Source organism: Gekko japonicus, unplaced genomic scaffold (assembly GCF_001447785.1).
Source record: "Gekko japonicus isolate JY-2015 unplaced genomic scaffold, Gekko_japonicus_V1.1 scaffold1453, whole genome shotgun sequence".
NCBI classification, from domain to species: Eukaryota; Metazoa; Chordata; class Lepidosauria; order Squamata; family Gekkonidae; genus Gekko; species Gekko japonicus.
Genome location: NW_015167093.1, coordinates 194,769 through 209,142, shown reverse-complemented (window position 1 = coordinate 209,142; position 14,374 = coordinate 194,769). Strand labels below are relative to the sequence as shown.

The following is a 14,374-nucleotide window of genomic DNA, read 5'->3' as shown; positions in this document are numbered from 1 at the left end:
CATGTACCTGAATAAAACTTGTTCTTAGAGGTGCCACTGGACTGTTTTGGACTGGTGGGGGGGATCTGCAACTTACCTGGCTGCTTCTTGCTCTGACTGAGGGCTGCTGGGAGCAGGGGGTGGGGCTTGTTGCATGTGCCCGCCCCCTGGGCTCTTTACTGCCGGAGCTCCGCTCCTGTGCGCTCCTGCAGGAAATGACCCCTGTTTGTGAGCAAGAGGACAGTCCATACTTGGTTGTACGTGTGGACATTTTGGGCAACACATGGGGTGAGGGGAGAGACATGGTTTGTCTTTACGTCTGAATGCATGTAATGATCAATAACTTAAAAATGGCCCCTAACAAAATGCTGCATTTTTCTGTACTTGAGAATCTTACAGACTGTCGGTCAAATGTATCTCTTTGTTCTGCGTGGACAAAACTGTGACTCAAATGAGAAGTTAGCATGCATCTTTGATCACCATTAGCGCTTGAGGTCCTAAAAACCTGATTGTGACATCTGTCGATTATATTTTATCCCACCCTTTTTCTGAATAGTTTAGGGTGGCCTATATGATTCGCCCCTCTTTTGTAATATTCTTGCAAGCTGCATTATACTAAGAAATTGTCATGGGCCCAGTGATTGACAGAGTGACTGAGCTTGATGTGGGGTACTTGCCAGTGGGGTACTTGCCAGACCTATTTCCACCTCTACTCCACACTGCCTCTCTCGGTTACAGTTGTTTCTACTATTCCCATTTATCTGTCTGTGCTTCAGACACACCAAAGCCACCGCAAGGAAAAGTGGAGTTCTTGGAGAAATCAGGAAAGTGTGTCAAAATGAAATGGAAAGCACCCAAAGACAACGGAGGCAAGCAAGTGACTCACTTTATCATTGAGAGGAGAATATCGGGGAAGAAATCTTGGATCAAAATCGGAGAGATTGATAGCAAGCACACCACATTTGCCACAGACAAGGTAGAAGAAGGGAAGGCCTATCAGTTCCGGATCCTGGCTGTTAATTCTGAGGGTGTGAGTGATCCACTGGAGACAGAAGAAATCTTTGCTGGTGATCCTATCGGTAAGCACTTGAGCATGTTAGGAAGGGCTGCCATGCGGTTCTGTTTTTATTAACCAAATTATTATGCTTTCTACGTAAGTCGGGATCTTTTTTTTAGCCTGACGTTATCTTCAGGCGAGTTAACATATGGGGCGAATTTCCTTAAAACTCCTGCTAATAACGCCCCCAGATGTTGTGAGCTGGAAAAACTCACAATCAGGGCAATTTTTGTAGCAGGGACTCCTTTGCATATTAGGCGACAGACGCCTAATGTAGCCAATCCTCCAAGAGCTGACAGTAGCCCCTGTAAGAAGAGCTCTGTAAGCTCTTGGAGGATTGGCTACATTAGGGGTGTTTCGCCTAATATGCAAAAGAGTTCCTGCTACATAAAGAGCCCTGGATAGATAGATAGATTTGATAGATAGATTAGATAGATTAGATAGATTAGATAGATAGATAGATAGATAGATAGATAGATAGATAGATAGATAGATAGATAGAAGAGCCCTGGATAGATAGATAGATAGATAGATAGATAGATAGATAGATAGATAGATAGATAGATAGATAGATAGATAGATAGATAGATAGATAGATGAGCCCTGGATAGATAGATAGATTTGATAGATGGATAAGATGGATAGATGGATAGATGGATGGATGGATGGATGGATAGATAGATAGATAGATAGATAGATAGATAGATAGATAGATCTCTCTTTTTGTAGCAGGAACTCCTCTGCATATTAGGCGACACACCCCTAATGTAGCCAATCCTCCAAGAGCTTACAGTAGCCCCTGTAAGAAGACTAGATGGATCATTGGTCTGATCCAGTAGAGCTCCTCTTATGTTCTTATCTCCACGGGGAGGGGATTTGCTCTGAAGCCCCCTTGAGGCAGATGTCGGTGCCATCCAAACTATACCTTCCTGTCCTGTGTAGAACTGCTCTGTGATGACAAATGATCGATCCACTGCAGCTGCTGCCCAAGGTGCTAAGTGCTTGTCCAATAATGCTATGTGCCCATTCTGTCTTTTCCCCACCCCTGAAGTGCCACACAACTCACTCTTAAGTCCGCACAGCAGGAGGCTCTGAGACAGTCGTGTGCTGCAAGCCCTATCTAATAAAATATGGGTTGTCCTGGCCAGAGTTCGGTAGAGCTAGGGGGAGAGATTGGGGGGGGTGTCGGCCGTTGCACGTGAGGGAGACGATTAGTTCCTCCTGTAGTCAGCATCCTGTGCTCTTTGTGGAGTTTCAGATTCAGGGTCTGGAAGAAAAAAGGAGGTATACCAGTCCTCTGATCTTCCTGGAAATTTTTTGGAGGATAGGTGCAATGATACATATCTAAGATCAGAACGGGCAGTGTAGCGGTACGCGTCCAGCCGTTTCGATGTCCCCAGTAGCTCAAGCGCATAAATACTCACAAAGCAGCACACCACAGTATCTCCCTTCTGCAGAACGGATGGAAGAACATTGAGACGGGCCAAGGCCGAACGCTGTCCCGTGTCTAGAAATCAGTTGATTTGCTAAAGGATGCCACTATCGTATCACTTCATTCATTCGTGCCCAAACACTTTTCAGATCCTCCGGGGCAGGCCTCTCAGCCTCAAGTTTCTGATGTCACCAAAGAAGCTGTCACTATCACGTGGAGTCCTCCAGCACAAGACGGAGGCTCCCCAGTGATGGGGTACATCGTGGAGAGGAGGAAGAAAGGAAGCAATTTGTGGGTTCCAGTCTCCAAAGAACTAGTTCAAGGTCGGCCGTTTGTTTTTATTGAAGTGAGAGTGCACAAAAATTTCCAAGGATGGCAGACTTCTCTGTGTGAAGCGGTTTTGTGGCCACAAGGGGGAAGCAAAGAGCTACGATGCACCACTGTTATGAGAGGACACTTTGTCGGGACAGAGTCAATTGTAAAGAGTATAATCTCTTGAGGGAGGGATGGCGGTGTGAAATAGCTTGAATTTGTCAGATCTTGGAAACGAAGCGTGATTGATGCTTGGATGAGGAACCACCAAGGAAGGCTCTGCAGAGGAAGGCGCTGGCAGACCACCTCTGTTTCTCCCTTGCCTTGAAAACCCCTTGCTGGGGTCGCCATAAATCAGCTGTGATTTGACCGGCACTTACATACCGACCTATGACCACTTGAATAGTATTCTCTGCCAGAAAAATCTTTTCCTGCTAATTATTAAAACCAGGGCTTTTTTTGTAGAAAAAGCCTAGCAGGAACTCATTAGCGTAATAGGCCACACCCAACAGCAGAAACTCATTAGCCTATTAGGCCACACCCCCATGTTACCAGAAGTGTGCTCATCCAGCCACACCCACCTTTTGCTTCTTATTCTGTTTACTTTGTTGTCAAAACCCAGGGCTTTTTTTTGAGCAGGAACTCCTTTGCATGTTAGGCCACACACTCCTAATGCAGCCAATCCTAATGAGTTCCTGCTGTTGGGTGTGGCCTATTATGCTAATGAGTTCCTGCTGGGCGTGGCTAACTCGGGAGCCAGCCGGAACTCCGTTCCTGTGCGTTCCTGCCCAAAAGTAGCCCTGATTAAAACACTATACTTTTATAACCTCTATGCCATTTTTAGGTACAAAGCACAAAGTGGATGGCTTGTTGGAAGATACAGAATATGAATTCCGGGTGATCGCTGTGAATCGCGCAGGGCCTGGACACCCCAGCAGTGCTTCGAGCTCAGTTGTGGCAAGAGATCCCATCAGTATGTCTCTAACCCTAATCTGTTGTATTTGATCACAGAATGTTTTTCGGCCTTAACACCTGCCCAGTCCAGTGGCTCCCCAACATGCTGCCCGTAGGAGCCATGGCACCTGGCGATGTGTTTCCAGAGGCCCACTTGCTTCTTCCCCAGAGCATCTCTGCCTTAAAGCTAAGAGCCAATCCTGACTTTTCTCTACTTCACTGGAGTAGGAGGTGATTCGGAGTAGCCCATGAGGCATTCCCTCTATGTCTCTGGGAAGCACCCGTTTGCTTGCGTTGCGGCATGTCTCAAAACGGGGTGATGCCGCAGTCCCCCATAGCAGCCATTTTGCTGTGGAGCCAATAGCTGCTCTCAGAATTCCTCAAATGAGCAATAGTTCAACATGGTTGGGACCCCCTAGCCTAGGCAGTTTTCACGGTCTCCCATCATCTCATCTGTGACTATAAAAGGGCAAATCAAAGTGTTTTCACAGTAAGCCAGTTTGGTGTAGTGGTTGAGTGCGTGGACTCCAATCTGGGAGAGCCGGGTTTGATTACCCACTCCTCCACTTGCACCTGGCGGGATGACCTTGGGCAAGCCGTAGCTCTGACAAGAGCTGTTCTTGAAAAAAGCGCAGTTTCTGTCAGAGCTCTCTCAGCCCCACCTACCTCACAGGGTGTCTGTTGTGGGGAGGGAAGGGAAAGGAGTTTGTAAACCGCTCTGAGACACCTCTGGTTAGTGAAGGGCGGGGTATAAATCCAAACTCCTCCTCCTCCTCCTCCTCCTCCTCCTCCTCCTCTTCTTCTTCTTCTTCTTCTTCTTCTTCTTCTTCTTCTTCTTCTTCAAGTCGACTGTTGGCTCCTTAGCCAGATTCATCCCAAAATAGCTTTGCCTGGCTCTGATAGACTAAGGTAAAATGTTTGGCCACAGTTTCACTAATAAGGAAAAGAAACACACAAGTTGCAAGAAGTATATTCAGTGCTTAATATGTCTCTTTTTGGGGTTCTATGTGCTCAAGCTTGCCTGAGCACAAGTGCACCATACACAGACGTTAGGTTGGAAATGGAACTTGGAACACTAAAAGAGATCACTTCTGGTCCTTGCTCTGCAGTCAAAGGCATATAGCAGCCCCAAGAATGCAAAAATTGGGTATCCCTGGTGGTCTAAGAAAAATTGGGTATTCCTGGTGGTCTAAGAAAAATTGGATATCCCTGGTGGTCTAAGAAAAATTGGATATCCCTGGTGGTCTAAGAAAAATTGGATATCCCTGGTGTTCTAAGAAAAATTGGGTATCCCTGGTGGTCTAAGGAAAATTGGATATCCCTGGTGGTCTAAGAAAAATTGGGTATCCCTGGTGGTCTAAGAAAAATTGGATATCCCTGGTGGTCTAAGAAAAATTGGATATCCCTGGTGGTCTAAGAAAAATTGGATATCCCTGGTGTTCTAAGGAAAATTGGATATCCCTGGTGGTCTAAGAAAAATTGGATATCCCTGGTGGTCTAAGAAAAATTGGGTATCCCTGGTGGTCTAAGAAAAATTGGGTATCCCTGGTGGTCTCTTTTTATTTGATTTTCAGTTGTACTCTTCCAAATGCCCAAAGTGGCTTGCAAGATCACCAAAAATAAAGGGGAGTCAAACCAAAATTTAGAAGTGAAGCAATAATTGGAGGGGGGGATTAAAATTTCATAAAGTGTTGTTTAAGGTTAGGATGATGAAAAGAGATATGCAAGTCTGATGTCTTTTCAAATCGTCCCACTATTTTATGCGTGCCCCTCCCAAATAGAAGCATTTATAGCCGGGGGGGGCAAACTGCGGCCCGGGACCCACGTGTGGCTCTTACACACATATTGTGCAGCTCCCGGCAATGCGGCTGGAGAAGCGAAGGGGAGGCATGCCTTCCCGATCGATCGGTCTTCCCTTCCCCAGCCAATGTTCCCCTCCCTGGGTAGGCTTGAGGTGGGGGAGGGGAGCAGAGAAAGAAAGCAACTTTAACTTTAAATGCGTTCTCAAAGCCACCCTCCCCCACCAGCCAGCTTGGAGAAGGCCTTTGTCCAGGGCTTTTTTTGTAGAAAAAGCCCAGCAGAAACTCATTCGCATATTAGGCCACACCCCACAGCAGAAACTCATTAGCTTATTAGGCCACACCCCTGACAGCATAGCTCATTGGCATATTAGGCCACACACCCATGTTACCAGAAGTGTGCTTGTCCAGTCACACCCACCTTTTGCTTCTTATTCTGTTTACTTTCTTTGTTGTCCAAACCCAGGGCTTTTTTGTAACAGGAACTCCTTTGCATGTTAGGCCACACACCCCTAATGTAGCCAATCCTAATGAGTTTCTGCTGTTGGGTGTGGCCTATTATGCTAATGCATTCCTGCTGGGTGTGGCCAACTTGGAAGCCAGCCGGAACTCCGTTCCTATGCGTTCCTGCCCAAAAATAGCCCTGCCTTTGTCTCTTTAAATCCCTTCTCCAAGCCAAGCTGGCTGACACGGGTGCGTGGAAGGGGGTGGGTTTGGAGAACACATTTAAAGTTGCTTTCTTTCCACCTCTCTCTCTTAAACAAATAGATATAATTGGACAAATAAATATTATCAATATCTGTTTTTACTTTTTGATTTTATTTTTGGCAGTCTCACTTAATGTTAATAAAAAAGCAAATTTCCATATTTTCCAGTAAAAATGGGTGTGTAATATTTGCTCATGTTTTGCGGCTCCCAAACATTTATTCTATGTGGCTGTCACGTTAAGCAAGTTTGGCCACCCCCGATTTATAGCATACCAAAAAGTGTAGGCCTGACTGTTATGCTGATACAGCGCAAATGGGTTTGTGTTAGTGGATGACAGTGTGTTCATGACTGATATTTTGCCGGGTTTTCAGAGCCTCCTGGACTGGTGAAGGGCTTGCATGTAGCTGATTCTTCCAACTCAAGCATTTCATTGGCATGGCAACAGCCAGATGAAGGCGACCTACCTTCAGGATACATACTGGAGATGAGAGCTGAAGATACCAAGGAATGGTCCAAGTGCACCAAGATCCCGATTTCTGGCACCAGCTACACCGTTGGGAGCCTGCAGGAGAGGCAGAAGTATTTCTTCCGGATTCGAGCAGTGAATGAAGCTGGTGTAGGAGAACCAATTGAGTTAAAGGAAGGAGTTCTGGCTATGCCCCCTCCAGGTAATAATGAATGGTTCAGTACTCCTGCAACAATCAGAATCAACGGCTTGCTTCTTTAGAAGGAAAGTTTTTTGATCAGTATTGGCAGAACGTCACTACTTCAGGATCTGTGTTAAGACTAAAGTAAAAAGCGTGGGGTAGACAGTTATACAGGGTTCAGAGGCGGGCACAGGGCGGCAGAGAGCCAGTCAAGGTAAGAAGCGGGGCCCGCCAGAATCTAACGGCCCCTCGTTCCCAGAGGATGATGTTACAGCCAGTGTTCCCTCTAAGCTGAGTTAGTGTGAGGTAGCTCACAGTCTTTTAGCCTCCGGCTCACACATTTTTGTCGTAGCTCAGGAAGGATGGCTCCAGAGCAAACTAATTTATGCAGTAGCCAAATCACCTGCTCACCACTTTAATGCCAGTAGCTCAGAAAGTAGAATTTTTGCTCACAAGACTCCACAGCTTAGAGGGAACATTGGTTACAGCTAGGAACCAAGGTCATACGCATAAGCCATGCAGATAAGGGAGCATCGCCCAGACAGCAAGAAAGTGAAGGTTACATTCCAAGGAATCCTTTCCCCCTCCACACCAGCCTTTATGGCAGCGAGCTGACACACATTACCTTCAGTTGCACTGTAGCTATGTCTGCCCTACAGAGATACATTCTCCCTTTTGGGCAGGATCGGAGAAATGCTAGCAAGACAGACCAGTGCTGAATGAAGCTCTCTATAGCCACCTTGTGCTTGTATCCTGCCTGCCTGCTGGGCTGATGCCTGAGGCAGCATGGATGAATAAAGGGTGGGTGCCTATCAGAAAGCAAATTCTGCAAGGTGGAAGCATATTGATATGCACCTAAAACAGATTCAACTACAGGCATTGCCTCCATATCTCATCTTGCAAATGTGTACAGGACTGGAGGTTTAGTGGTCATTTGTCTGGTGGAATGCTGCCTAATCCTGTTTCAGAAACAGGAGGGGAGCAATGTTCCCTCTAAGCTGTGGAGTCTTGTGAACAAAAATTCTACTTGGTGAGCTCCTGGCATTAAAGCTGTGAGTGAGCAATTTGGCTCCTGCATAGATAGTTTCCTCTATAGCCCTCCTTCCTGAGCCAAGACAAAAAATGTGTGAGCCAGAGGCTAAGAAATGGTGAGCTAGCTCACACTAACTCAGCTTAGAGGGAACACTGGAGGGGAGAAGTGCAAATGCAAAGGAACTTTCACATCTTCTTCGTGGTCTCTGTGCATCACACCCTTGGGATACACTGCGCCTGCGCTGAACCTTCTCGGTACCGATAGCTAGCAAAAAGGGATTTTCGCGCCTCTCCCAGGTCACGCGCCGACCCCACTGCGCATGACCAAGGAGGGGCACGCAGATCCCGCCAGTTCTCTTCTGACCGCCGCGCTGGTAGGACGCCTTCTGCCTCGGTCTGCTAAGTACCAAACTTTTTTTGCTAAACTTGCGTTTAGTTAGTTTCTCTTTCTTTATTTTTGTAGTTAGCATTTTTCTTTCGGTGTTTGTTCTTTATTTACGTTCCCCTCCCGCTGGCCTATGGCCCCGCGGTGGGGTTGTTTCAAACGGTGTAGGACTTGCGGCCTTAAAATATCCCCCACCGACGGGCACGCGCTTTGCCTCGTTTGCTTAGGGGAGTCGCACTGTGTCTCTAAGTGCAGACATTGCCGAAAGTTTTCGAACCAGACGAGAAAAAACAGGGCAGCTCGTCTACACTTGGCCCTGATGGAGAAGGCATTATCTCCACAGTCCTCTTCGCCGTTAGACACGTCCGGGCACGCCTCGATGTCCACCTTGGCTGCGGACACTTGTCCTCCCGTTCCGGGATCATCGACGTCGACGGTCGCAATCGATGCTTCGGCACCGAAACGATCGACGCCGATAAAGGACCACCCCGTACCTTCCAAGATCCGGAAGCAGGGGTCATCCGTTGCCGTACCTTCCAAGATCCGGAAGCAGGGCAAAGACTCACAGCAGTCGAAGAAACCTAAAACGGACAAACCCAAAGTCCATAAGGTTTCGGCTAGTCAGGGTCGAGATCCCACGCAAGAACCTCACCCGATCGGTTCGGATCTCGACATCGACCTTACTCAACAGACAAATCAGTCGCAATCTGATATGTCGAGCCGTCAATCCTCTCATGCCTCCCCAGAACGTGGAGTCGAGGATCGGCACCGACCAACTTCTCCTCCCCTGACTTGGGATGAGAGGCAATGGCATTATTTGTACGGGAATCGATACCCATACCCTTGGGCACTCCCGATACCACCCCCACCTGAATGGGATCGTCAGTCGGTGTCATCCCGCATTTCGCGCTTTCAAGATCGACCATCGGTATCGAAGCAGTCGATACCGACGCATCCACCAGACCCGGTTGTGCCCCCGATTAACACACCGGCACCGTCTCAACCTGAATTACTCGAATCATCTCCAGAACCATCCAATGTATCCTCCGATTCAGATGGCTTTTCTGAACATATCGAGGATGTAGATGCACAGCCCACCTCGCAAGATGTGGAAGCGGATTTACCTATTTCTCCATCAGAGGATGTTAAGTCTTATGGAGATTTTATTCAACGCATGGCATTAGATCTATCTATGACTCCTACTCTCGTTGCCAGTTTTGTGGATGATAACGTTTTTGACATTATGCACTCTAACACTTCGCCCTCCGTGGCTCTACCAATGACAAAAGTTCTCTTGCAAACTACCAAGGACTTTTGGACTCGTCCAGCCTCCATTAATGTCTCTAATAAGCGTCTGGATCACATGTACAAGGTCCAGGAATCAGGGGCTGAGTTTTTATACACACACCCAAAGCCCAATTCTTTGGTCGTCTCCTCATCCACAAAAGGAAAAGCGAGTCACTCTACTCCCTCAGAAAAAGAAGGGAAAAAGTTGGATTCGGTTGGTAGAAAATTCTACACTGTCGGTGCAATGGGCATTAAAACGGCGAACTATGCCGCCTGCATGGGCCGTTATCAATTCAATTTATGGAAGCGTTTGAATGATTTCCTCCCGCACGTGCCCAAAGAGTGCCAACCTCAGATTAAAAGGATTCAGAATGAAGGGATGGTCTTGGCTAGACACCAAATTAGTGCTGCCAAGCATTCCCTGGAATCCGCTAGTAAGACTCTAGCAACCTCTGTAGCGTTACGCAGACATGCCTGGCTCCGCTCTTCATCATTGCCATATGACACCAGATCCTCGGTGGAAGACCTTCCCTTTGAAGGTTCTGGATTGTTTAGCTCCACCACTGACACGGTTCTGCAGGAAATGGATAAGAGTATCAAGACGTCCAAGAGTTTGGGGATCTCCCCCACGACCAAATACTCGAAATCCAAGCAGTGGCCTAGGCAACCTTGGTCGACCAGGCAACCGTACAACAAATCACCTACGGATCAATGGCAAAGACCTCCCTCCTCTCAGTCACGGTCTTTTCCCCCGAAAAATAAGGGACAATCGTCCGGTGCCTATAAGTCGAAATTCCCTAAGAATCCCAAACAGGGACTTTGACTTCAACCTTACTGCTCAGACTCGCCTTGCACCCTTCCTGCACGCATGGCTCGCCATTTCTACGGACAAATGGGTGCACTCTATAATAAGAGATGGCTATCTCATAGAGTTTTCTCTGACTCCCAGAATCTCCCGTTTCATCAGAACCCCGGCGTCTCCTGCCCTGCTACAGGAGGTACAATCGCTGACACAAAAAAACGCTATAGAGAAAGTCCCGATGGCGGATTGTTGCCGCGGGATTTATTCCAAATATTTCACAGTCCCCAAGAAGGACGGAGGACTTCGTCCAATCATGGACCTCCGTTTTCTCAATCGGTTCATCATTTACAGAAAGTTTCGCATGACCACGTTGCAAAGCATTTTACCACTCCTGTCTCCAGGGACTTGGATGGTCACTTTAGATCTCAAAGACGCTTATTTTCACGTCTCCATCCATCCTCGTCACAGAAAGTTCCTCAGATTCGCAGTCGGGGAGGACCATTACCAATTCAAAGCCCTTCCATTCGGGCTCTCTACCGCCCCCAGGGTTTTTACGAAGGTAATGGTGGTTGTCGTCGCTCATCTTCGCCTTCAGGGCATTCAGATCTTTCCGTATATAGACGACTGGTTGATGGTGGCAGATTCAAGAGAATGTCTCCTTCAGCACATCACCATCACATTGTCGGTCCTATCCTCCCTTGGAATTCTGGTGAATTTACAGAAATCCATGCTGCAACCTGCAACTCGCGTGCAGTTCATAGGAGCTGTCATAGACTCCCTAGCCACTCCTATAGCTAGCTTTAAGTGCTTAGCTGATTCTACCCTTCAGAATAGATTTTAACATTGAAAAAAAAGGATATGATCCTGGTTATATTATTGTAAGTGGGTTCTGCCTAGTTTCCTTATGAAGCTGTGACATAAAGAATGGTTTGGGAGTATGGATAGTGTTGAAAGAGAAAGTTTATTATAGGAATACAACTAGGGAACACTGTCCCAGCCAAAGTTTTAAATCTTTTAATCCCACTGATTTCATTTGGAAATAATTAAACTCCTCCTATACCCTTTACAGTGAAACAGAAGGGGGCTTTTATGTAAATAAATGGGCATTAAAATAAATATGGCTAGATGGTTCTTGGGGCTTGTAAAATAGTAGTATAACATCTTCCTGTTTAATTCTTATTCTTTTGCAGCTAGTCCAAATGGATTTGCTTTCCAAATGAATTCAGTCACCAGTGCCCTGATTTCAGGAATAGTGATTCTAGGAATTATGAGCATCGTTTTTTGTGTGTTCTCCCTCACCCTCCTCCACCGGAAGTGGTCTGGCAGTAGCCCAATTCTGAACGGTGTACAGAACCCAGTTTTCAACTAGAGCAAACGAATCTCTTGGACTTTCTCTGTGAGATTGGCTTAAGTATGTTCTCTTTTAAATGGCACCAAGGCAGCATTCCATGGTGGCCTCGTCAGGCCTGGTTTCCGACACTGTTGCGATTGGCAAAGGGATCCTTTGTCCACCTACCAAGGGAATTGGATCTCCTACAGGCCCAGGAGGGCCAGGTCCTTCACTACGATCCTCTGAGTCTCAAGTTGACTCTGTGGGAAATACGGTTTCAGTGATGGATGCCCGTATCAATGATGTCTTGTTGAACTGTCGTAAATTGTCTACTAGAACTTCCTATGCTAGGAAGTGGGATTTATTCCTGCAGTACCTGAGTTCCTCTAATTTATCCCCTCCACCAGTGGATTTGAGGTCTGTTTTTGCGTTCATTTTGTCCAGAATGGATTTGGGGCTCAGTTTTTCTTCAGTTAAGGTGTATTTAGCTGCGGTGTCAGCTTTTCATCCATCTATTGATGGGTTTTCAGTTTTCTCGCATCCTCAGACGAAACAGTTTTGTAAAGGTCTTATTCGCCTGTACCCTCCTCGTCGTCTTCCGACTCCGGCCTGGGATTTGGCTTTAGTTTTGCGTTTTTTGATGGGGAAACCTTTCGAGCCATTGGCCACTTGCTCTCTAAAATTGCTGTCACTCAAGACTGCGTTTTTGGTGGCCATTACCTCTGCTCGTCGGGTCAGCGAATTGTCTGCTCTGAGGTGTGATCCACCATACTTAAGTTTTTCCCCACATGGGGTTTCATTGTCTTTGGACATCTCCTTTTTACCGAAAGTTGTTTCGGAATTTCATTTACGCTCAGATATAGTTCTGCCATCGTTCTTTCCGTCTCCCGTTAATGAAGAGGAACGGAAATTGCACTCTCTGGATGTTAAGAGAGCGTTGCTATTTTATTTGGGCAGAACTAAGTCTTTTCGCCAGTCTCCAGCTTTGTTTGTGGCTCACAGTATGCCCGCACGGGGCAAGAAGATCTCTTCCCAGACTCTGTCTAGATGGATCGTGGAAGTGATCAAACTGTGTTACGCTTTGGCTAAGAAACCTCTTCCAGGTCAGCTTCGCGCCCACTCTACCAGGGCGGTAGCGGCTTCTACAGCTTTCATGAGAGGTATGCCATTGGGGGACATCTGCAACGCTGCGACTTGGGCTACTCCGCTCACCTTCGTGAAGCATTATGCCCTTGATGTCCGGTCTACTCGTCGTGTGGCGTTGGGTCGGTCTATTTTGCAGACGGCGCAGGTGTAGGGCCTCGGCCCCTCCTCCAGGTAAGAGTTATTGCTTGCTATTCTCCCAAGGGTGTGATGCACAGAGACCACGAAGAAGATAGACAGGTTGCTTACCTGTAACTGGTGATCTTCGAGTGGTCATCTGTGCATTCACACCACCCGCCCTCCTTCCCCTCTGCTCTCGGCCCTTCATCTTGTTTCTTTGAAGGCTGTTGGGCGGCGGTCAGAAGGAACTGGCGGGATCTGCGTGCCCCTCCTTGGTCATGCGCAGTGGGGTCGGTGCGTGACCTGGGAGAGGCGCGAAAATCCCTTTTTGCTAGCTATCGGTACCGAGAAGGTTCAGCGCAGGCGCAGTGTATCCCAAGGGTGTGAATGCACAGATGACCACTCGAAGATCACCAGTTACAGGTAAGCAACCTGTCTTTACTTAGCTTTGGATTGTAATCCACTTCTCCTTCTCTCTGTCTTGAGATTCCACCATGTATGTGAAGCTGCTTCTGATACAGAATGGGCAAAGAAAAGAAGTGTGATTTAGGAATAAGATAAGGACAAAACATTTTAGAGTTTGATTGATAGTGTGTCACTGATTTGTATTTTGGGGTTAATTTCCCTCCTTGCCTACATTAACTATGTACAGAAGACACTGGCAGTTTTTAGTTCTTTTCCCATGGCTGTCTGTTTTCACACCAACCAGTCTATTCCGTATCGCGGCAACCACCAGTTTCTTATTCTTACTAATGCTGTAGATATTTTGATGATGCAAGTAACTTTATATAATTCTACTATTGTGTATTCTAAATTCAGGGTAATGTTTTCTTTTTCTTTAATCAATTCAATGTAAACTCTGAGAGACTGGCTAGACTAAGTAAGGGTCACTTCCAGTGTTCCCTCTAAGCTGAGTTAGCGTGAGCTAGCTCGCAGTTTTTTAGCCCCCGACTCACACATTTTTGTCTCAGCTCAGGAAGGATGGCTCCAGAGCAAACTAATTCATACAGCAGCCAAATCGCTCGCTCACAACTTTAATGCCAGCAGCTCACAAAGTAGGATTGTTGCTCACAAGACTCCACGGCTTAGAGGGAACATTGGCTCACTTCCCAAGGCCGTGATGTGGGCTCCACGGCTGAGCAGATACAAGATCTTCTGCATCCTCTTGCAATATTTGTCCAGTTCATTGTAGTTGCCCACCCACCTTCAAGATAAGGGACTGGACTGGGAAATTAAAACTGTAAACAAAGTAAATTCCCCCCAAAGCTAGAGCTATTTGGGCCATTTTGTTGCAGTCTTCTTGCTAGGGCCAGAAGTAGCAGAAGTAGCTGTTGTTTACCTCCGGCCAAACTAGACATAACATAAGGACAAAACATTTTATAGGGGG

The 14,374-nt window shown here is 46.9% G+C and overlaps 1 protein-coding gene across 1 annotated transcript in view; it reads left to right on the top strand.

The window, feature by feature from the left end:
- Positions 1-14,374, top strand: part of IGSF22 (immunoglobulin superfamily member 22) — a 63,534-nt gene that overhangs the window by 30,405 nt on the left and 18,755 nt on the right. The window contains exons 14-17 of the mRNA XM_015412894.1: positions 756-1,058; positions 2,618-2,791; positions 3,625-3,753; positions 6,613-6,909. Of these exons, the coding sequence (XP_015268380.1) occupies positions 756-1,058; positions 2,618-2,791; positions 3,625-3,753; positions 6,613-6,909 (903 nt within the window). The remainder of the gene's footprint in view (positions 1-755; positions 1,059-2,617; positions 2,792-3,624; positions 3,754-6,612; positions 6,910-14,374) is intronic.